The following is a 25,405-nucleotide window of genomic DNA, read 5'->3' as shown; positions in this document are numbered from 1 at the left end:
ATTCTGAATCTTGGTAAATGGAATCACCATTCACTAAGGCAACCAAGCCCAAAATGCTAGAGTTATTCTAGCATTTTCTTCTCTGCTACATTTCCCATATTCAATAAAACTATTTCCTAAAAATTTTTGAGGAAACTACTATATATCTGATACTAAACTAGATATACTGCAGTAAGCAAATGAACTATCATTCTTGTACTCATAGAATTTACATCCAGATGGGTTATATAGAAGTAGAGAAATTGTACATATTCTAATTTATGTGAAAGATAATCTAGGAGTTTGGCAATAGACAACCAACAGAGCTGTATAAAGTGGTCTTGCAAATACAAAAGAACAAAAGTAACATGTTCTGATTTTTTTGTTTGTTTACTGCATTTCTTCCTTACTTTCTTCCTGGATTGTCACAATAGTTGTCTAGCCAGTTTTCTCTCTCTCTCTTTTTTTTTGACCTTGTCCTTACCCTATTCATCTACCACAATGTTGCCAGAATGTAACTTTTCCAAAATTCAAAGCTAACCACAAGCTTATCTTTCTAAATTTTACCTATGGAATATAATCCCAAATCTTTAAAATGGCCTACAAAAAAAATGGAGACACTTTATAATGCATTCGTTCTTCCATAAATATTCTCTGCTACAGCCATGCTAAGCTCCTTACAAATCTTCATCCCAAGTGTGCTCCTTCTTGGCTCTGTGTCTTAAAACAGGCTTCACATAAATAATGCTACCCATCTAAATAACTTCTGCTTGCCCTTCTCAATTATTCTGCCACATACCACATACCCATGTTACATATGGAATCAGATTTTTTTTTTACAAGTTTGCCTAACTTTCCTGCTTGACTATGAGTTTTTGAGGGTGAGAAATCTTTATTTATTTACATATTTTTTCTTTCTTTCTGTAACTGCATTACATGTAGGAGCACCTCACTAAATACTTGATGAATTAATTAGTGCAAATAATTTATCTTGCATAATAAAGCCAGGTTCCTTCTCTAATGCCATGTTATAAAATCATACCCAGCTTCCCAAAGGCCAATGGTTCACTAGCTTATGAGACTAAATGCATTTCCTGTCTATATTTCAGGCCCTTCAAGGTGTCTAACAGGAGACATTTTCTGAAGGAAAAAAAATGGTAATATTAGTTTTCCTTTAAAGTTTAAGACTCACTTCCTTTTATTACTTCAATAGAAATACTATTTTCTTACTCTAAATGCTCAGTGTTTTAAAGCAGGATAGATATTTGCTTATTTTTTATAAGAAACTTTATATATATATATTCTTTAGCAAAATATTTATCAGTTTTCTGAATAAAGACTGTTCTTTGAGTTGTCTCTGTTACTGATTCCATTGCTCTGAGGGTGAGAGATATTTAATATTCTCTTTTTGAAGGAATGAATAAAAAGGCCCTTTGGACTCTGGTTCCTCTGTGCTACCAAAACTGTTCACACAAATTCACTTCTTTTCTATCTTCACCCTATTTTGTTTCTCGGCATTGTCCAGTAGAGCTAACCATTCTCTCTCTCATGAAAAATGGATTTTTTTTTTCAGCTTCTTTATACTATACCCTTCTTATTTTTTCTTCTTCCTCTCTGGCTGCTCCTCAGTGGGCTGGAGCAGTATTTCCTCTTTTCCCAAACCATTAACATTCCATTCCTCAAGGGTCTCTCCTTCGCCCTTTGTGTATTTCTGATTTTATTCCTCACGTGCAGCCTACATTCTGTGCTTTTGATAAATCCTTTTTTTTTTTCTAAGAGATTGCATTTTTATTTCAAATTGCTGCATTTTAATAAAGGTAGAAAAGTAACTTCATTTGGCTTATTACATGCAAGAGTGTGTTTTAATGAGTGTCGTTCCTTTGGTAATATTGAGCAAGTGGTCAAAGAAGAGAAAACAAACCATTGAGTCATTTTAGAAACAAAATATCAGCAGATACATAACATACAAAAAGAACATTTTATGACTGAGTTTTCTAAAGACAGTTATGTGAAGGACTGGGAAATTTAAAGGTTATATTGCTCTGTAAAATGTAACAGTGATTGAAATCATGTTAGTGAATATAAAATCATTTGTGTTTGTGATTTGGCTTTATGCCACTGAAGAGGCTATTTGTACAGTTAAGATAGTCAAAGTTGTAGCAGTCTCCCTCAGGCAAAAATACTTAAGTTTCTGATAATGTCTACTGACTTGCTTAAAAGAGGATAAAACAACATACCCTCAGGCAGGTGAGAGGATTTAAGTGGAGTCAATTTAGGAAACATAGTGCCTCAGCAAATTCAGAAATTAATCCAGATTAAGACATTTTGCTTTTAGGATCTAAATGAAAAAAAATAGTTATACAGCTCTAAACTAGAAGGTGGAGAAAGTCAAATGCATATTCCATGAAATTCCTCATGTGTTCAATAGCATACGGTGAAAAATTACAGAGAAAAATCATCAGCATGGGTTACCTCAAGCTAGTAAATATGTAACCTTAATTTTTAAGAAATCAATTGGAAATAGGGAGGATTATAATGTCTTCTAATAAAAATAATCTAGAAATTTAGTTATGTCTCATATTTCTGTCTTTTGTATAATACATTTTATGATAAATTACTTTTCAAAGTCGTTATTGAATCTATACTTCCATCCAGAATAATAACATAGTTCTCCTATGTTCCTAGAATAAATAATTGATGAAGCCCCCAGGTCTCTAAAGAAAACGCAAGCATTTAATTGTAACTTTATTGCTACATACGCCTATCCAGGCGAAATTAATAGTGATCTTTTTGTGGTATAAAATTATGTTCTGAGACTAAAGGTACACATCTGAGTCCAACAAACTCCCAGAGACAGATCGATAAGATTATAAAAACAAGAAACATTAAATCAAGAGATTTTGTATATAAAACACACCAACAGCTTTACATTTTGCTCAAAGTTACTTCTGATATTTTTTCTACTTATATTGTAAGAACACAATACATCCATGGTTAGAAGTTTCTTGGTAATGTATTAATGGGACTTGTTTAACACATTTTGGTGACAATAATCTTCAGCTGTGGTATAAATATTTTTTTGTGACCTTCATGACCAGTTTAAAAATTATCTGAAAATTATAATGTGACCTTACCTTGCTTCCATTTTCTCGAGCCTCCCGTTCCATCTTGAGGTCAGAAATTAGAAGATTCTTGTATTTGTTTTTCCCATCACTGCTGTGCTCATCTATTCTGTATTCTGAAGTCAGCTGTGCCGAGAGGGGACTGTCACTCAGGTTCAGTGGCTGCTCGTCCTGCTCCAGCCCAGTTTTGCCATCACCATTGGAGTCGCACATCTCCCTGCTGTGTGTTCCCCCTGAAGCAATTGAACTGTGCCCCAGAGTCTCATTGCCATTAAAGCTCTCTGCAGCAGAATCATCTGTTGTAGAAAAAAAATATATATATTTTGATTTTAATTAATATGTTATTCTGTTTCTACTTCAACTATCATTTATTGAGCTCCTATCATGTGCTTGGCATTGTGCTAACTAGTTTTACAGGCAATGTGGCATTTAGCCTTAGCAATAAATGTGTTTAGCAATCATTGCTATTTTTAATCTCCTAGGCACCTTTAGGCATAAGAAAAAGTGAAGTAAAATAATAAGATAGACTAAACAGTTCAATCTTCAATGAAATCTCAAAGAAATATAAATGCAAGCAAAGGTAATATGATAACGATAAATTAGTTTGCAGATAACTTTTGTTTCACCATTGAAAATACCTAGATTTTGAAAAAATTCTCCAATAAGAACATCTATCCTGCCAGTGAGGTATAATTGGCTCTAACTTTATGAGTATTTAATATGGGCTTAAGACATTAAAAGTGCTTATAAACTTTGTTCTAGTGATTATACTTCTGAGACTTTTAATCCTAATGAGTTTAATCACTGTATCTCTCTGTGTGGTGGTAAAAAAATACTTATTTATACCAGTGCTGTTTATAATAGTGAAACATTAGAAATAACATAAAGTACCATAAATAGAAAATTAACTTAATATAGATTGGAATAATTAGAATATTATGGATATACTCAATGCTCTATTTTAAAGATGTGGGGAAATGTGAATTATGAAGCATTAAATGGAAAAAGCTAGCTACAAGAGAATGTTGTGAATATGATCTCAATTTTGTAAAGAAAAAGCACAGGCACAAAGAGAAAAGACTGAAATGATATAGCCTAAACTATTATATGGATTTCCTCTTAATTGTATAGTACTGGATCATCTAATATTCTTTATTATCTAATAACAAAAATGAGGCAGCTATAGAAAGAAAAACCAAAACAGGGAAGGGAGTGGAGGAAGCAGAGTTAAGCCAAATTTTGTCTTTAAAAATATAATAAGTTCACTTAAAAAATAGGTATAATAATGACTTTTTCCTGAGAATAAAAACAAAAGTTTAAGTAAAACAAATTTCAATTTCTCTTCATTTCACCCTTACATATATGATAAGAGTTTGCTGTTAATTGTAAAAGACAGTAATGACAAGTATATTAAACTGTTTGATTTAATTTAGGGGTTTTGGATGAAACCATGTAATATGAGTAAGTAAAAGTAAAATCATACTAGGCATTTGTAATTTTTGGTTTGATTAATGAGTATTCAAAAGTATTCTTTTGTAGGGTAAAATGACATGTTTAATGTCTCCTAGTGAATTTAAATCCATGAAATGACATTTAAATTGTGAAGGTGTAATACAACTCACCTGTTCATTTATTCAACTATGAATTTATTGAGTTCCTAGTCTGGGCTAAAAGGATGGTAAATCTTTTACCTATAGAGACACTGCCTTCAACAAGTTCACAGATAATTAAAAAAGACAGAAAAACAAACATGCAATTAAAATACAGAACAAGGAAGGATGTGATTAAACGCAAGGGATGGAGATATCTCAGAAGTCTTCCTAAAGAAGGTGGCATGTGAGCTGAATCCCTAAATATGAATAAACCTTAACCAGGTAAAGCTGGGAGAGAATTCCCCACCTAGAAAGCCACAGAGAAAAGGATGCATATCCAGAGGTGAGATTCAAGTGCTGAGTACAAAATACAGTGAAAAAAGAAAGACCTAAAAAAGGAGACATGCATTGGAGACTACTTTGTGTATCAAAGAGCTTGGACTTCACCTTGATTGCAAATACATTTTGATGGTGAAATTGATATGGGAAAAAAAATATGTTTAAAGAGAATACCCTAACTGTGAGGAGGAGACTGGTATGCAGGTAACAAAATTGAAGTTGGGGAGACCAGGTAAGAGACCTAGAAGGCATCATAGTGTGTTGGAAGCAGCAGCAGTACAGAAAAAGTGGGAATGACTAGAAAAAGCGTAAGAACAGAACATATAAGACTGATAATAGACTATACCTGGGCCCAGGAGGATGAAAATAAAGGTCATTAAGGTAAATTTTCATAAAATAATATTTTAAACAATTTTCCAAAATATTTTATGAAAAAGTTTAAATGTGTTCAAATGGCAAGACTCTACAGTTAAATTACTCTTTTCATTGTACCCATTCAAATAAAGTCTTCATGTGGAGAGAAAACACATAATTAGGAAATTGGCCACAAAGAATATAACAGGGCTCTTTACATAACAGTTAGAGAAGCAAGAAACATCCTTTTAACTATAAGATATCTAAAATTTTTGAAACACAGAATTAGTGAAAAGATTTATATAAGCAATTAAGAATGTGTGCATTTTTTTAATGCTAAGTCAAATCTGTATGCTAAAAAAGTGTGAAAGGTCATTTGTGTTACTTCTAAGAAATTCCAGAGAAAAGCATATTGGATGTACTCAAGGACAATTATTTAACTCATGAAGAAAATGTGATTTTACTTTTGTGTAATAAAATCCTTTAAAATATATTAAACATTTCCTGGAAGAAATTTTTATCAATATTTAAAAAGAATGAGTAACTCTAAGAGGTTATATTTTAAAACGCAATCCACATTACCAGAAAAAAAATCCAGTATCTATTAGAGCTGAAAATTAATGTTACATCCATTTCTTTAATCTGTAATCATCACACATACTTAGTAAATAGTGCAACATTCACTCTTTTCAGTTAAGAGAGACATCAGCTATCAGGGGTCTTTAATAAAAATCATGTATTTATAATTTTGGTACAAAATATAAACAATAAAAAAGAAAATATTTTTAGACAGAACAGCTCACTCCAGATGTTACCAAGGTAACAAAACTCAATAGCTTAGAGATTTCATTCCTGAGTAAATCAGGATTTTTTATGAAAAACAAGCAAATGATTTACTTATTTGTATCAAATATAAATTCAAATTTTCATAATTTAAATGGTAAAAGAGCCAATAATGTCACTTGCCACTATTTTGTAAATCAAAATTAATACAAAGTTTTTAATGTATTAGAAAATTTCAATGTAAAGAAGTGAACAGACATTAAACTGAGGATAAATTGACTTTTTTATTGTCTAGTTTCATATAACCACATTAATAATGTTTATTCTCTCTTTTTTTAAAGATTTATTTATTTATGCATACAAGAGCTGGGGTACAGGCCAGAGGTGTGGGAGGTGAGAGGATTCACCAGAGACAGAGTGGGAAAAAGAACAGACAGACCAGAGTACACTGCTGAGGGGAGCAGCAGGTGAGTCAGGAGAGGTCTGCTGTGCCATATGGTTAGCTCCCGGGCCAGGGATCGAACTCGTGCAGCAGAGGCTGCGGACAGCTTCATTTGTTATGTCTTAATCCCTTGTGCCACCAGAATCTTTTTTTTTTAAAGATTCTTTTTTCTTTCAAATTTAAAAACCACAGTCTCAGCCTCCTAAGGCATTTGTGTATTGTACCTTACTCATTAAGCTAATTACTGCTACAATTGAAAGCCAAACAATGCTGTCTGTATTTTGATGTTGTTTGTTGTAACCAATTCACATTAGCTTATTGCTTTAAAGGGGAAAACTGACTCCTTACCCAACATAGTTTGCTCCATCCTGAGTAGTAGGTGATGTGTGGGCTGCTGACTTCTGCTACACAGGAGTAGTAGTGTTTAGGTCTGTAGGATTGACCTTCAGGTTCACAGACCCTGAGAGATGGTGCTTCTTTCAAGTTCAACCTGGCACAGCATTGCAATGAAAGACTGTATTTGTGTCCCAAAGAAAAGCAACACCTGGAGTTTTGGATGTCAGGAGTGCCCAGGGTACCTAGCAACAGGGGAGAATGTGGAATACGATGGCAGGTAATGTGGAATCTAATGACACCAGGAGGGCAGTTAGATGTGTGGCTACACTTGTTCTGTTGTTTTGATGGGACTGCTTTAGAGTAGCAGAGAGGATTGCCCAAGTTAGGTCATTTGTGGGTCTTATCTATAAGGTGTAGCAAAACTACTCATAATGGATTTACTATTCATTTTCTTTCTCATTCCCTATTTCTCATTCCTTCCACCATTTAGTACAGACCCTAAAAATGCTCTTTGTTTAAATAATTTATAATGTGTCTGTCAACATTTTTTTTTTTAAAGATTTATTTATTTATTTAAACAAGCGCTGGGTACAGTCAGAAGCACGGGAGGGTGAGAGAATTCACCAGAGCCAGAGTGGGGAGCAGAGTAGGCAGAAGGACCGAAGTACACTGCTGAGGGGAGCAGCGGGCGGCAGGAGAGGTCTGCGTGCCATGTGGGACCCTCCTCCAGTGGCCGGGAAGCAGCCGGGGATCGAACAGGTGCTGCAGAGGCTGCCGGCAGCTTCGCAACCCAGCGCTCAACTGCTGCGCCACCGGGGAGGCCCCCATCAACATTTTTTACAAAGTAGTTTAATCAGTATCTTATTGAAAAATTAGCTCTCTCTTAATAAATTGAATTAACCTATAACATTATATAGGACATCTGTGTGTATCTACATGTGTACTTAAGTGTGTATATATCTGTATGTATGAGATGTGTATACATTTGAAATCTCCCAAAGTACCTGACCTACTTTCTTATTCAATTACTTTCAGTAGCTCTTCATTATAGACTTTTGGTCAAGTGCCTTAGGCAAAATGAATAAGAATATATATATATATATATATATATATATATATATATATATATATATATATTTCACTCTCATTTTAAGATTATTGCTTGGAAATGTAGTCTTAAAGTCCAGGTCAGGTCCAAAAAGTTTTTTTTTTAACCATTTTCCCCCAAATATATCAGTTTTCTACCTCATCTTTTGATACCTCCTTTGTAAACTTCCCTTTTATATAACCATAAAACTAACTTTTAAACCCAAAATATAAATTTAAATAACCTTGCTTAAAGAGATTAATATCTTAATGTCCCCAAAATAAGAAAAAACTCCTTCAAAATCTATTTTCAACAGATTTTAAATGTAATTCTGCTTTATTACTCCTGATCTCTGCTGTCTTCTCCCAACTCAAAAGTCCCCTATAATTAAAATGGAAGCTCCCATTCTAGGCTTCATCTCACACTATGACTCCCTCTGCTCTAAGACACAAAACATAATCAAGTCTAAACTTATGCTGTGAAGCACTCACCTACCCTGTCCCTGCCCCAAGTCCTACTCCCTGACTTGTTTTTGTCTTTATAGCCCTTTTGTTAATCTGTATTAGCCACTTCAATGTTCCTTCCTCATTCATTTCCCTTTTTCAAATCCTTCTGAAGACCTTTCCATTTTCAAGTTTCTATTTTGCTCATTTTCTATAATGCAGTTTTTTAAACTTAATTAAACAGAACAAATCCTTGTTCTGTATTTTACCTTTGTTTTCATATATGCAAAAACTTAAATTACTAATACTGAGATCTTGCACAATACCATAAAACCTTTTGCAAAGATCATCAAAAATGCAATCTTCAGGCCTCCCCGGTGGCGCAGCGGTTGAGCGCTGGGTTGCGAAGCTGCCCGCGCCCGAGGAGCCGGTTGGATCCCCGGCTGCTCCCCGGCCACCGGAGGAGGGTCCCACATGGCGCGCAGACCTCTCCTGCCGCCCGCTGCTCCCCTCAGCAGTGTACTTCGGTCCTTCTGCCTGCTCTGCTCCCCGCTCTGGCTCTGGTGAATTCTCTCACCCTCCCATGCTTCTGACTGTACCCAGTGCATGTATAAAACAAACAAACAAACAAATAAATAATAAATAAAGCATGCCTCTATTAAAAAAAAAATGCAATCTTCAAGTTTTGTTTGTAGTTGCTAAATATAACCTGATGATATATTATTTGATAATACTATCTAAAACACATTTAAAAGAATGATGTTACATTTTGAAATTAAAACACTCACCCTAATGAGATGTTTACTGATAATAAACATATATGTGTATCTATAGGTATATGTAATTACTGATAAAAGGATAAAATACACTGATTTTAAAATGATAAAACCCATACTGAGGTTTAGGTTAATTAAATAATTAAAAAACTAATTCTGAGCTATCAATGGGGAGGTAAAATATATTATACTCTTTTCTTTAAAAAATTTAACCAGATACCTATTGAGTGCTAGACATTCATCTTGGTACAGTGAGCATCCATATGGAATTTATTCTTAACTTTACTATAACAAGGTAGAACATAATATCTATCCAATGTAAGATTTAAATAAGGCACAATGAATAAACAATGTTCTTCAGAGAAAGAAAAGCCATCTACCCATCACTGGGCATGAGGACAGTATCAGGGAGGATATTTTATAAGAGGTACAATTTGAAGAAGGTGAAGTATATGTAGTAGTGTATGACAGTGATAATGGGGGTGATTTCAATTCAGCACAGCAAAAAAAGAATCAATGAAAAAAACTGAATAGGACAGGAATAGAGTACATTCTATGTATGGCAGCAGGAAACAGTATGTCATAGGGAATTGTGAATATTTTACTGTATATTTATTTTTCTGGATCACAGGTGCAATCATTAACTGTTCTCCCAGGGCATGTACTTGCAGAAGTCCACTGATTGTGTGAGTGTAGTCTGAGAAGTATATCACTCTTCTATCTTGGAAACACAGTCAGCTGACATAACAAAAATTTCATCCAAGTCTTTCTTCTAAATTATTTTTTAAAATAGTTGTCAATGTAATAACATCAATGACTTCTTAATTGTCCAAATAAATTACAAATGACTACTTTCATGTTTACCCATTAGCTTGTTTAGGATTTCAAATGCATATATATTTTATAGAAAATTACAGACAGAATGTCTTTGATATTGTTGACAAAATCATTCACAATACCTGCATTCACAATACCTCTTCAGTTCTTTTCATTGATTCTTTTTAACCCCTGCATTTTTTGTTTTAACCCCTGCATTCACAATACAATGAGATATTAAACTTGAATTAGAGGTAAGTGAAAATTATGTGTATATGTGTACGTGTGTATGTATGTATATAACTGTGTGTGTCATAAACCCATAAGTTGGTCCATAGCTTCTAAGATAAGTGATCCTGAACTAGATACCATATTAATATTTTTAATTAAATGGTACCATAATAATCATAAATACCATAGGTTTTTTCAAACCCGTACTCTAACTTTTATATTAAAATCTATATTCTATTTATCAATCAGATTCTAAGTCCTCCTAAAGTTTATATTTTCCATCTTATGTGTTTTTTTGATCCTCTATAGAACCAGCTTAGTGCTTTACACTAAGTTGATATTCATTCCCTCTCTCATATATGTATGTATAAATGTATGTATTTAAGTGTGTGTGTGTACATATATATATATATATATATAAATTGGTAATGAAACAACATTATAAATAATAATCTGATACAGTCACCAATGTATTCATATATTGTAACTTACTTATGAATCTAATTATGGCCACAATTTAAAGCTAAAAACATTGATACTGTCTATTTTTTGATGTTATGATCCATGTAGCAAGCAGCATATATGATACAATAGCATATTAAATTTAAAATGAATCTAAAATAATCATTATACAGTAATTTGGTATTTTTAAAGAAAGCTGATAGCTAATCAAAGGAGATAAATGTCCCATAAACACATTAAATGAGCAATAGAAACAAGAAACAATGTCATACAGTATTATTATAAAGTCATTCTATTAGAAAATGATTTGACAATTTGTAGAAAAAATGGTTCAGGGATTTATTATGAATTATCTCAAAGTGATAACTCAGTTAAATGGAAAAAAATGACAGGTTTAGGGTAAGTCATTCTAAAAAGAAATATTCTAATTAAAGCTAAAACTTATGTGATCCAAAAGGACTTTCCCGTAAGCTGGCATTTAATCAAATAACAACTTAAGAGGTTTTTGGTTTTTTTTTTAAACATTGCCAATTATAAATCAGGAAACCCTTTATCCTGGAAAGTTAATAGCATACAAATGTTAACGAGCTACATGGACCTCCACTTTCTTCAAATTTTCCTTGCAGCAAGTACTGTTGGGTCTACCTCACAGAATTCCCCTTGTTTTTATTTCACAGTGATAAGTTACTAGTGACTTTGGTTTTATTTTTGTCTATTAACCTTTTCAATGGCCTGTTTGCGATCCTAATTCCTTCACTTAATTGACCAAATCAGCCATTGTTCTGCCTGATGTATTTTTCTGAGTTCTGTCCGACCAGACAACAACAATCAATTTCCTTTCATTCACTGTCATGACCCAAGACCCATTAACTCTCCTGCTCTGTATCACATCTAGTGCATAGGAACTTTCACTGCCAAACCATGTCCTATTAGACATCGCCATAGTTCCACTGATGATGAAACCATAGTAAAAGATCAGAAGAACAAAAATAGGAGACTTGTGCCTGCCTTGATAAGACATGATGACAAAGGATAGAAGCTAACTATAAAATATAGGGGCTTTCATCCTCAGTGAGAGAGCATCCAGTGTTGTGGAGTATTGATACACCCATTTCAATGTGAAGGTAGTTCTTAAAACTTGACCTCTTTACCTCTAAGAAGGCAGTTTCATGAGTAGGGTTCATCCAGTCCACTAAGTGCTATATTTAGGCATGTTAAGTCCTCCTTCATAGAGTGGACGTGTAATAGAAATATCTCTGTCAGGTCCCAATGGCAAATAAGCAGGTTGCTCAAAACCTGCAATATAATAGTTTCCTTGTCAATCTGTCTATGACCACATTAAAAGAAATTCTTTATGAAAACATTAAAAATTATCAAGTTTTCTAAAATCATGTTATTTGATATCATTCATCCCTGGATGTCAAATGAAGTTGTCTTTGGCTATAAATATCATGTAATTGGTCAGCTTGCACTCTTCTAATCATGGTGACATTGCAAGTTCATCTGCATTTATAATAACATAAGGGTTACTTAGTTTACACTAGTGAAAAATTGAAAATGAAAATTATCAGTCATGTTTCTCTGATTCTGAAAAACTCTACAATTGTACAATCACTTTCATGAATAGGCTCAAATAAAATCCACTAAATGGACAAGACTTTAAGCAGTAAGTCTAGTTATACATTTTCCTTAGAACAAAGACAAAGTGTCCTCAGATTGTCTTTGTTCTAAGGAAAAGTTTCTTACACAGTTTCTTTTGCATAACATAAGTGATACAGACACTTGAAATGCTCAGAGGACTTTTTAATGGAAGTTAGTGGAAGAATGATATTGATATTGATAAAACTTCCATAATAGGACAGGGATTTTAAAATATTGACATCCATTCAATGTCCCTCTAAAAACAACTATAATAAAGGTGACTTTAATAATCAAGTATGCAGTGTGAATTTACTCATTGGTATTAAGCATCCTACTTGGCCACAAACCCAGGTTTGCTCAGTGAGATAATAAATAGAATGTCAAGCAAAGAAAGGAGAGTGGATATGGTTAGAAATAGAGGTTTCATTCACATGTTGATCTGACTACTCTGTTTGCCAACAAGTTACCAAATTCAGAACATAGAGAAACATGCCAACATGCCTATGCCAGACCAGTTCTATTAGATACCTTTAATTAGAAGAGGTAGTTACTTCTCCTTAGTAGATTGTACACAATTTATTTTTCATTTGTTCCTGTATTCCTTGCTCTTCTTTCCTTTAACACTAGTAAAAATGAAACTCAAAATGTTTTATATACTACCCTTTTCTTCCCACCTAACATTAATTTTAATTAAGGGAATCAACATAGTAAACAATGAAGTAATTAACGTGTTTCCCTTGGAGTTGATGCTATTATTATATATTCCATCACTGACAAACTATGAACCTTATAAAATGATAAAGTGAACTACTAAAAATTCAGCTATTTTATCACTGAGAGATTGTGCATGAGCCTGGGGGCTACCTTTCAGGATGTGCTATATATTCTAATCCACTATTTTACTTGCAACTGCTTCCTTTTAGCCAAAATATCAGCCTGGAAAACAAGCCTTTCCAAGCATGAAAGTGACACTACTCACAATTTTTCTCTCCATTGGTAGGTTCTGTTGGCCTCAGGAACTACACTTCTAAGAAATCAGGCAACTGGCCATTTTACAACAGTTTGGTCAACAAAGGAATAGACAAAAAAAAAAATTGTTGGTTGGTCTTTTGACCAAATAACATAATGAGTTGGGTTGAGCCCACAAGATATCCTAAAACATTTATCATATTATTCTGCAAAAGGAAATATAATGCCAAGGCATTTCCTTTTTTTTTTTTTAAGATTTATTTGTGCATACAAGAACTGGGGTACAGGTCAGAGGTGCAGGGGGTGAGAGGATTCACCAGAGACAGAGTGGGGAACAGAACAGGCAGATTGACCAAAGTACACTGCTGAGTAGTGAGTCAGAAGAGGTCTGCTGTGCCTGGGTTGCTTCCTGGCTGGCTGGGAATCAAACTCAAGCTGCAGTGGCTGCTGATAACTTCATAGATTGAGTCTTAACCCTTGAGCCACCAGGGAGGCCCCTGCCAAGGCATTTCCTATAGTCAGTAACAACATCTCATTCCTTTGCATGACATCCTACCTGGCAAATATCCTGAGTAATTTGAAAGGAAATATGTAATGTGTAGTGGAGCTGGTTAGTCACAAATACTGGCAATGATTTTGGAGATACAGAAATTCGGAGTTCAATATTTACTGGAATTTCTTTATTTGTTGTGAAGTATCTGATGATTAAATCTGTATTTCTCTTTTTCTTAAGCTTTATCTCTGCTGTTGTATTCAGAGTTTGGCAGTCATAGATAAATATCCTAACTATCTGACTGCAAGTGTTTCATAACTAAAAGAGCAATGAGTAGTATTACTTGGTGATATGGCCTCAGAGAACGGAGACATCATTTCTGGGTACAATAGTTGGGCATGACTTACTTTTAGTTGCATTGGGGGAAAAATTAGGTTTGTAGTTTGTAAAACATAATGTTAAATAGAATTGCTTTTGGGTATATGAGAAAATTATGGTTTATATGTTAACATTAGGTGTTCATATATGTGGGGGTGTAAGTTAAAAGCCAAATGATGGTGTGTACTAAACACCATCAAGACAGAAAGTTTGTCCATCTAACCCCCTCCTAAAGCACATTTGCAGGCTCTAGCAAGATCCCTTGCTACCTTGGAACAGTTTGAAGCTGTGAGACAGAAAAAAAGGGGAATCATTGGAGTTATGCCTTTTAATGCTAACTTTAAGAAAGAACGTGTAAAAATTACTGTCACTGGAGTATCCTCGTTTTTCTAAATTTGGGGCTGCCTTTAGTTTTTGCCTATGCAGATTATTAGACAGCCAATTCCTCTATGAATTTTGTGAAAATCTCCATTTCCTTGCCAATAGATTCCCAATTTTTCTATTGTTTTTGCTGAATTTAGCTAAAGACAATTTTCTGATTTGAAAAATCAACCTTCACTAATATGTAATTGTTTTGCTTTTGAGAAACTCATAGAAATGTTAACTTATTGAATTATGGTAAAAAATATAACTTGTTGAAGGCATATGAAATCAAATAATATAGTAAAATCAAAGAACTAGAAGATGCAAACCCTGAAAAGAGAACACATTCAGAGATTCTGGGGAGAGATCTAATAAATCAAATATTTGAAGATATTAATGTTTTTTATTGCCAGATTATCAGTAATTAGAAGATATACCATATACTTCATACGGGAAATCACTCTGACAAAATTATCAAATTATCAAATAATTTCTAATCTCATCTTTTAATTGAACTAACATTTCATTGTATGTTCCAGGTGTTCATTGTTTAGGTTTCTCTGTCTCTTCATGTATTTAATTATAAAATGTAAGCAATTAGAAAGCAAGTTCCAATTCTTAATTCCTTCATGAATTTTTGATTGTTCTATAGTAAATATTCAATAACTATTTGTTGAACTGAGCAATCAATCACATATCTAGTGTCTGATTAAAAAATAGATTATGTATCTTTTTATATCCTTATATATGTTCTTAATCTACTTATTGTATATATTACTGCATTATCCACTGTGTTGTAAGAAGAATATGAAAGTGCTCCTCCCATAAGATTCCACAACATAATTCCCAGAACTTGTAAATATGATGAAATACCACTCCTTTTATTTGTGGTATGGCATGGGGCACAATGGATATTAAATAAGGATATTATTTGAGTGGCTCTGATCTAATTACAGGAGGGAGTGCTTCAAAGCACAGAGCTTTCTCTGGTCAGTGACAAAAAGGGAAACCAGAGATATTCAAAGCTCAAAGGACTTTCAGTATGCCACCCATGGTTTAAAGAGAGAGGCTATTACATAAGAATTGTCTTAGGAACTGCAGTTAGACTCAAGGAAATGACAGAGACTAGGACAGTAGACAAGGAAACAGAACCCCAGTCTTTCAACCATAGGGAACTAAACTCTGCCAATAAGCTAGAATAAGTGGATTCTTATCTGAAGAGCCTCCAGATAAGAGAATGGACAGACTAACACCTTGATTTTGAGCATGGAATCCATAAGAGAATTCTTGGAATTCTCCCCTATATAACTGCCAGATATGAATGCTAAGCTATTTGTAGTACTTTATTATACAGCAGTATAAAATGAATACAGTAATAAACATGAATTTGAGACCACTCAAAATTATTCAAGTATATTTCAAATGATATATATGTGTGCATGGTTCTTAAAATTTAATTGCTTCAGAATTTCCCAGGCAAACTGTTAACAATACAGATCCACTTAAACACTTCTAACCCAACAAAACTGAGAAAGTGTAACAGGGGCAGAGAATCTAGAAACATTTCTCATACAAGAGTATTGGGGTCACATGTGAGAATTTACTATAGAGAACTAATATGAAGAAATTAATAATTTATCTATGACTAGTTAGTATAGGAGGCAACTGTTGATTCCCAGAGAAATAAATACGGCTGGCAGTCCTCAAATTCAAGTTCAGTAAGACTGGACCTGAGGATATTTTAATCCTGCTTAATTAATCTCTGGGGATTTTCAGAAAAACAAGCCATAACCCAAATATCCTCTCTTTTGACAAGAATTAATAAATCAGAACACTTAATTGCCAGGATGGCTCCACTTTCAAAAGACTCAAGAAAGGATATGATTTTGCCCAAAGAGTTAATGTGATTACACTGAAGATCTACAGATATTATTTCAGGGAAAAGGATCACCTTTATTAATTCCTGGGAAACAAGGTCTCTACCAAGTTCAAATATATGTTTGCAAAATTAAGAATCCTACTCTGCCCGTAAAGCAGAGCTGTGTACCATCTTAGTATTCACATGTGCAAAAGTCACTCAATTTTGCTCAGAGTAGGTAAAGAGTATCACTGTAGGGAATACTGTCAACATCTTCAAGGTTTGTTCTCTGGGTCCTTCATATTCTTTTTCCCATTTTTATGGTAAAACTTCTAGCTATTTGTGTGTACACTAGTTTGCTGAAAAATCATTTTGCTGAAGAATAGATTGACAGATTGATTGATTCTCCTTTGACTGAAATTCCTCCATAGAAAAATGTAACTTCAGCTATGCACTTGTAATTTAAACCTTTTATCTCTAATTGAATGAAAGCCTTTTTTTCTTGGTATTTTCAGCCATTACCAAGTAAGTGAAGAATGATATTGTGTTCTGAGAGTATGTATAGAGGGAAAAATCCTGCAATCGTACTGGATCTATTTAATTCTGAGATTTTGGAGTAATTTAGAGGCTAGAGATTGGAGCACATACTTCATGATATTCTTGCTAAAGTCCTCCTACTTCCTCCCCCCAAATTTCCTTTCTCTGCTGTAATGGGTGAGTCAGGACCATTCATAGAGGAAAATGAATCTCTTATTCCCTGCAGTGGGGAGACACATGAACCGCCAAACATTTGTTGGGCTTGAAGAACAAGTAAATCCTAACATAAATATTCTAAAAGCATTCCCCCTACACTCCTTCATTTTATACTCTAGTCATTTGTTGGTTGTTTTGCTCTCAGATGCTGTCTTCTCCCTTTCCTTGCCAACCAGTTCCCAGAGTATCTTACCTATTGTCTTTTGTCTTGATTCAAACAATGGAAGATACTGTCAGAGATTAAATATGGGAGGAAAAAATGCCTGCGTATACCCCACGCCCATACCACGCATACTCTCTCTCCTTCTCTCCTTCTCTCCTTCCTTCCTTCTCTCCTTCCTTCCCTCCTTCCCTCCTTCCTTCCTTCCTTCCTTCCTTCCTTCCTTCCTTCCTTCCCCCTCCCTCCCTCCCTCCCTCCCTCCCTCCCTCCCTCCTCCCTCCTTCCTTCCTTCCTTCCTTCCTTCCTTCCTTCCTTCCTTCCTTCCTTCCTTCCTTCCTTCCTTCCTTCCTTCCTTCCTAGATTCATTTATTTATGCATACAAGAGCTGGGGTACAGGCTGGGCCAGAGGTGTGGGGGGTGAGAGGACTCACCAGAGACAGAGTGGGGAACAGAACAGGCAGACTGACGAAATACACTGCTGAGGGGAGCAGCAGGCGAGACAGGAGAGGTCTGCTGCACCATGTGGGCTGCTCCCTGGCTGGGGATCTAACTCATGCTGCAGTGGCTGCGAGACCAGCCTCAGAGGCTGCATCTTAACCCCTGCGCCACCAGGGAGGCCCTGTGCCATGAAGTATTTTCTATGAATCTGATTCCACCAGGTAGCTCAGGCTCTTTGGCTCTCGTAATGCCAATGCCAACATCTCTCACCTCCTTTTCCAGCTCTGACTGGAATGGCAGTATCCTGTTATTTTTTTAAGTCACTTATTTTATTTTTTTCATTTTTTCCCTCAATTTTTTAATTTTATTTTATATATTTGTACATCATTTTTCATTTTTGCACAATGTGTTTATTTTCATCTTGGTTATAGTCCCCATACAATTCCCTCCCTCCTTGTTTTGATCCTACTCCCTTATCCTTCCCAAACTTCCCCCCCACCACCCCGTAGTGTCTGGGTCTCTGGTTTATAGTTGTTTGTTGATTTTAATTTTTACTTTATTATAATCAGTCTTTTTCCTGGTTCCTTATTTAGGTTTTCTAAGATCCTGTTATGATTATCCTCTGTTATTAATTCCTGTTTTGCTGTACTATCCCCCTATTTTTTTTAAAGATTTATTTATTCATGCACACAAGAACCAGGGTACAGGCCACATGCCCGGGAGGGTGAGAGGATTCACCAGAGACAGAGTGGGGAGCAGAACAGGCAGACTGACTGAAATGCACTGCTGAGGGGAGCAGCAGTCGCAACAGGAGAGGTCTGCCATGCCATGTGTGATTCTCGCCGGCCAGCCAGGATAGAATCTGCACTACAGAGGCTGCAAACAGCTTCATAGCACTGTGCTCAACCACCTGCACCACCAGAGGATGCCCAGTTGTGCCTTTTATTAAGTTATTCCGATGATGACATGGAAATGGGTCTATTTCCTAATTGTATTTCAACCAAAACAATTTGCCAGACGTGGGCCTAAAGACTCCTGTTTTCTAGCATATATGATGTTATAGTTAATGTATTGTGATTTTTTCTTCATATAGTTAGCTCATCATTTGATATCCAATACATTTTCACTGAGCCTTCTTTATTGTTTCTCCATCTGGAGTTAAAGTCCATAATCATATTAATGAATATGTTGACTTTAAAGCCAATAAGAATTTTGGTGGAAAATATGAAGAATTATTATTTAGATACTTGTCAAAGGACTATTAACTTTCTAACAAATACTAAATTATTCTGATTTGTTTAAGCAAAAGGGAATGTAATAGATTCATCTGTATTATAGCAATTGCTTTGGATCATTAAATGTTTTAACTATGCAAATCATTTTGGTAGTTATTACTTTTACAATATTTGAAATGGACCTGGGAAAAAGATAACACCATCAGTTTTTCTATGTTGAGGATCTTGGTAAAGATAAAATGAGAAACTTGCTTAAGTCACTTTGACTATAACAAATATAGGTTTAGAAAGTGGCTTCCTAGTCCAGACCAAGTTTCTGTTTAAATGCTGCTACACATTGGGCCTCCCTGGTGGCACAGAGGTTAAGTCTTAGCGCTATGAAGCTATCTGCAGCCACTGCAGCACCAGTCTGATCCCTGGCCAGGGAGCTAACCCACATGGCACAGCAGACCTCTCCTATCTCGCTCACTGCTCCCCTCAGCAGTGAATATCACTAGATCTGCCTGTTCTGCTCCCCACTCTGTCTCTGGTGAACCCTCTCATCTCTCTGCACCTCTGACCTACACCCCAGCTCTTGTATGCATAAATAAATAAATACTAAAAAATAAATAAATACTGTTACACCTCAGTAGAGAACACATATTTAGGAATTATAAGAAGAATCTGAAATAGGCAAGTGGTAGCTATATAGTAAAAAGAAATGTTAACATTAGATTTAGGAGGCTGTAAAGACATTATTAAATTGAAAGGTATCATGTGAAGTTGCTATTTTATAGGATTTCACAAAATCAGGAATAATAGTGAGCTGCCTGCTACTGTGACTTGAAGTAATATGCCAAACTTGTAACAAAGAATTGAAATACTGCACACAAACAGCAATAAGCAAGAAAGCAGTAAAAGTTATTTAAAGACAAAGGCCAGCTCCTGGGAGCAAAGCCAAACTGGTTAAAGGAACAGACTAACTCCTGCCAGAAGGAAGTAGTCTTGAGATTTATGTAAGGACAAATAGGAAGCTCTCGTGCACACCGAGGGGTCCCAATTGGGTTGTTGCTGGTGAAAACGACTTAGGGGTTTTTATAGTTATGCTCATGTTTTGGGTCTAGGGGAATGAACCATGGTGATTGTACAATTTTTGATTGATCAATCTTGGCCAATGCCCTAACATTGATAAGGTTGTGGGCTTTATTTGTGATTGATTTTTCTCTCTTGGTATATCACAAGGTCTAACCTCTCACTACCACTTACTGTAACAAAGACTTTCTGCCTACTTTCTTGCAATTAGCATAAACTGTACAGCCACCGTGTTTCTATATATACAGATGAACTTCTGATTTATATCACCAAGCTTTTATGAGCACAAGTTGACCAATTATATGATTATTTTATAGCCAAAGATAACTGTATCTGACCTTCAGAGAAATAACTGTTACCATTTTAGGAAACTTGTGAAAATAAATAGGAGATAAAAACAATAAGAAAATAATTTACAAATATATAAGATAAAAGAAAATTAACATCAGTATTTGGAGGATGCAGAAAGTGAGCTTTCTAGTGTAGAAGAGTAATGTATTTGCTATATTTCTATCTAAAATGTGATTCCTGCAATTGATCTAATTTATATTTCAAGAGGATTTTGTAAAATAAAAGATAGGCACTATTGTCTCATTTTACTGATGTGACATCATTTAAATCTTAAAAAGATCTTGTGATTCCCTAAGTGTAGGGAGCAGATTTAATGAATGGCAAAGTTGGCTTTTGATGGCATATGTCTCATTCCAGCACTCAGATCCACTGCGTTATATTGTCTCTCCAGAAGGCAGGCTTTGGAAATTGTTTGAGTATGGAATTAGCTGAAAATAAAATAAACTATGAAGATAAGGGAGATGGAGAGGGAGAAGGAAAATAATGACAAGGAAGTGTGTCACAAGCTTTAAAACAGGGACTTCTCAAGTAGACAGAATTTGTATTTAGTGAAGATTACAGAGGCCAGGATTCATGTATGAGTAGAAATGTCCTGGGAGATGTCAGAGATATTCAATAAATGAAATAAAATGATATTGATGGATCATTAGTGTGGAGTACGGGGACATTGGAGAAATGTTCTCCAAGGTTATATGCTCTTTCTCTTCCTCTGATGACATCTACTAAATTATAAACAGTACAAGGACAGAGGCTACATTTTCTCATTGCTGAATAATCTGAATTTAGTATTTTTTGTTTAGTGAATATTCACCCAAGTCCTAAAGAATTCAATTGATAATTCTAAACCACATTGACCCTATTTTCTAACCTCATATTTTTCATAGTTCCAAACCTTTTATATTATTATTACACACTAATTTTTCATACATGTAAGTCATATTTTCCCAAATGTATATGGACAATGAGGGCCTTTGCATAAAGTAGTGTGGATATATATCCAAGTTGAAACAGCCTTTTAAAAAGGAAAGACAAACACAATGGCAAATACAGATGTTAACATATCAATATTAACTCTAAATGTAAATGGACTAAACTCTTCAATAAAAAGACACAGAGTTGCAGCCTGGATTAAGAAACAAAACCCAACCTTTTGCTGTCTCCAGGAAACACATTTAGCTACAAAAGATAAAAATAGGCTCAAAGTTAAAGGATGGAAAACAATCCTACAAGCAAATGGACCAAAAAAGAAAGCAGGAACAGCTATACTTATATCAGATAAAACAGATTTCAAACTCAAAAAGATAAAAAGAGACCCCAATGGTCACTACATTATGATCAAGGGGACAATACTTCAAGAAGAAATAACACTCATTAACATATACTCACCAAACGAAGGAGCACCAAAATATATCAGACAACTGTTGTCCTCTCTGAAAACAGACATCAGAGAAAACACATACGTAGTGGGAGACTTCAACACACCACTATCAACAATGGATAGATCAACAAGACAAAAAATAAGTAAAGAAACCAAAGCTCTAAATAAAGACCTAGAGCAATTGGGCTTAACAGACATCTATAGAACACTAAACCCCAAAAAACGGAGTACACATTTTTCTCAAGCGCACACGGATCATTCTCCAGGATCGATCACATACTGGGGCACAAGACAAACATCAACAGATACACCAAGATTGAAATCATATCAACCATCTTTTCTGACCATGAAGGCATCAAACTAGAAATAAACCATAAAAAGAAGGCAAGGAACTTTCCTACCTCATGGAGATTAAAAACCACACTACTGGAAGACCATTGGACTAATGAGGAGATCAAAGAAGAAATTAAAAAATTTTTTGAATTGAACGACAAGGAGGACACCAATATCCTAAATGTATGGGATGCAGCAAAAGCAGTAATAAGAGGAAAATATATAGCAATAGAAGCTCACATCAAGAAACAAGAAAGAACGCAAAGAAACAACCTAATCTCGAAGCTCAAAGATCTAGAAAAAAACAACAAGAAAACCCCAAAACCAGTAGAAGAAAAGAAATAATAAAAACCAAAGCAGAAATAAATGAAATTGAAACTAAAAAAACAATCCAAAAGATCAATGAAACCAAGAGCTGGTTCTTTGAAAAAATCAATAAAATAGACAAACCCCTAGCCAGGCTCACAAAGGAAAAAAGGGAGAAAGCACAAATAAACAGGATCATCAATGAAAGAGGAGAAATCACAACGGACACAGCAGAAATCAAAAGAATAATCAGTAACTACTATGAACAGTTATATGGAAACAAGTTTAACAATCTAGAGGAGATGGACAAATTCCTACAACTCTACAATCACCCAAAGCTAGATAAAGAAGAAATAGAACACCTAAACAGACCAATTACAATTAGCGAAATTGAAATGGTAATCAAAAACCTCCCCAAAAACAAAAGCCCAGGACCTGATGGATTTACAAATGAATTCTACCAAACATTCAGAGACGAATTAGTGCCTATCCTTCACAAACTCTTCCAAAAAATTGAGAAGGAAGGGACAATACCAAACACGTTCTATGAAGCCAACATTACACTAATACCAAAACCGAACAAGGACAACACAAAAAAGGAAAACTACAGGCCAATCTCCCTAATGAACACTGATGCAAAAATCCTCAATAAAATTTTAGCTATCAGAATCCAACAATGTATCCATAAGATAATTCACCACGACCAAGTTGGATTCATTCCAGGGGCACAAGGATGGTTTAACATCCGAAAATCAATCAACGTTATCCAACACATCAACAAAAAGAAATATAAAAACCATATGATAATATCAATAGATGCTGAGAAAGCTTTCGACAAAGTGCAACACCCATTCATGATAAAAGCCCTTGAAGTTCTTGGGATACAAGGAACATACCTCAACATCATAAAGGCCATCTATGACAAGCCAACAGCCAGTATCATTCTCAATGGTGAAAAGCTGAAAGCAATTCCATTAAGATCTGGAACAAGACAAGGATGTCCACTCTCACCATTGCTTTTCAATATAATACTGGAAGTCCTAGCCAGGGCAATAAGACAAGAGAAAGACATCCAAGGAATCCAAATAGGAAAAGAAGAAGTCAAACTATCACTATTTGCAGACGATATGATATTATACATAGAGAACCCCAAAAACTCCACAGAAAAGCTAATTCAACTCATCAATCAGTTCAGTAAAGTGGCAGGATACAAAATCAACACGCAAAAGTCAGTAGCCTTCCTATACACAAACAATAAATCTGAAGAAGAAGAAATCGAAAAGACCATCCCTTTTGTTATTGAAACAAAAAAAATCAAATATTTGGGAATAAATCTAACAAAAGAGGTAAAGGACCTATACAAAGAAAACTATAAAACACTGTTAAAAGAAATAGAAGAAGACACAAAGAAATGGAGAGACATCCCCTGCTCATGGATTGGAAGAATAAACATTATTAAAATGGCCATCCTTCCAAAAGCAATATACAGATTCAATGCTATTCCAATCAAAATTTCAATGTCATTCTTCAAAGAAATAGAAAAATTATTGATGAAATTCATATGGAATCACAAAAAACCCCGAATAGCCAAAGCTCTCCTGAAAAAAAAGAAGGGAATGGAGGCATCAGACTCCCAGACTTCAAACTATACTACAAAGCCATAATCATCAAAACTGCATGGTATTGGAACAAGAACAGACATACAGACCAATGGAATCGAATAGAAAATCCAGAAATAAACCCACAGATTTATGGTCAACTAATCTTTGACAAAGGAGCAAAGACTATGCATTGGAGCAAAGAAAGTTTGTTCAATAAATGGTGCTGGGAAAACTGGGTCGCTACATGCAAAAGAATGAAGCTTGACCACCACCTCACACCATACACAAAAATCAACTCAAAATGGATTAAAGAACTAGACATAAGACCTGAAACCATAAAATATATAGAAGGAAATATAGGCGAAACACTACGTGATTTGCACATCAAAGACATCTTTACAGACACATCACCCAAAGCAGTGATAGTGAAGGCAAAGATAAACAGCTGGGACTATATCAAATTAAAGAGCTTTTGCACAGCAAAAGAGACAATAACAAAAACAAAGAGAAACCCCACCAACTGGGAGAACATTTTTGCACCCAACACTAATGATAAAGGACTGATCACAAAAATCTGCAAAGAGCTGATGAGACTCAACAACAACAAAGAAAATAATCCAGTCAAAAAATGGGCAGAAGAGCTTAAAAGAAACTTCTCTGAAGAGGAAATGCAAATGGCCAACAGGCATATGAAAAAATGTTCAACATCACTTGTCATCAGGGAAATGCAAATCAAAACTACCATGAGATACCATCTTACACCAGTGAGAATGGCACATATTAAAAAAACTAGCAACAACAAATGTTGGCGAGGGTGTGGAGAAAAAGGAACTCTTCTGCACTGTTGGTGGGAGTGCAAACTGGTCCAACCTCTGTGGAAAGCTGTGTGGAGATTTCTGGACCTACTAAACATAGAGCTTCCATATGACCCAGCAATTCCACTCCTAGGTATTTACCCAAAGGACACAGAAACATCAATTCCAAAGAACACCTGCACCCCTATGTTTATAGCAGCACTGTTTACAATAGCTAAGCTTTGGAAACAACCCAAATGCCCAAAAATAGATGACTGGATCAAGAAGATGTGGTACATATATACCATGGAATATTACTCAGCATTCAAAAAAGATAAACACATGCAATTTGCTGCAACATGGATGGCGCTGGAAGGGATCATGCTCAGCGAAATAAGCCAAAAGAAAAAGAAAAATACCGGATGGTCTCACTCATAGCAGGAATCTAGAAAACTTAAATAATGGACCAGGAAAATGAAAAACTATAAGAAAGTGAAAATCAAAATCAACAAAAAACTATG

General features: G+C 35.0%; 1 protein-coding gene across 8 annotated transcripts in view; it reads right to left on the bottom strand.

The window, feature by feature from the left end:
- The window catches only part of NOL4 (nucleolar protein 4), a 307,016-nt gene that overhangs the window by 121,124 nt on the left and 160,487 nt on the right, over positions 1-25,405 (bottom strand). For 6 of the 8 annotated variants that reach the window (XM_037508675.2, XM_054694107.1, XM_037508682.2 and 3 more), the window contains one exon: positions 3,114-3,397. In XM_037508675.2, coding sequence (XP_037364572.1) covers positions 3,114-3,397 — 284 coding nt within the window. Of the gene's footprint in view, positions 1-3,113; positions 3,398-6,959; positions 7,213-25,405 lie in introns of those variants that run through there. The other 2 variants (XM_037508680.2, XM_037508681.2) reach the window with 1 other exon arrangement.

Source organism: Talpa occidentalis, unplaced genomic scaffold, assembly GCF_014898055.3.
Source record: "Talpa occidentalis isolate TD23 unplaced genomic scaffold, MPIMG_talOcc4v2.1 talOcc4.13, whole genome shotgun sequence".
NCBI lineage: Eukaryota > Metazoa > Chordata > Mammalia > Eulipotyphla > Talpidae > Talpa > Talpa occidentalis.
The sequence above is the reverse complement of the archived record's forward strand: the minus strand, read 5'-3'. Positions and strand labels throughout refer to the sequence as shown.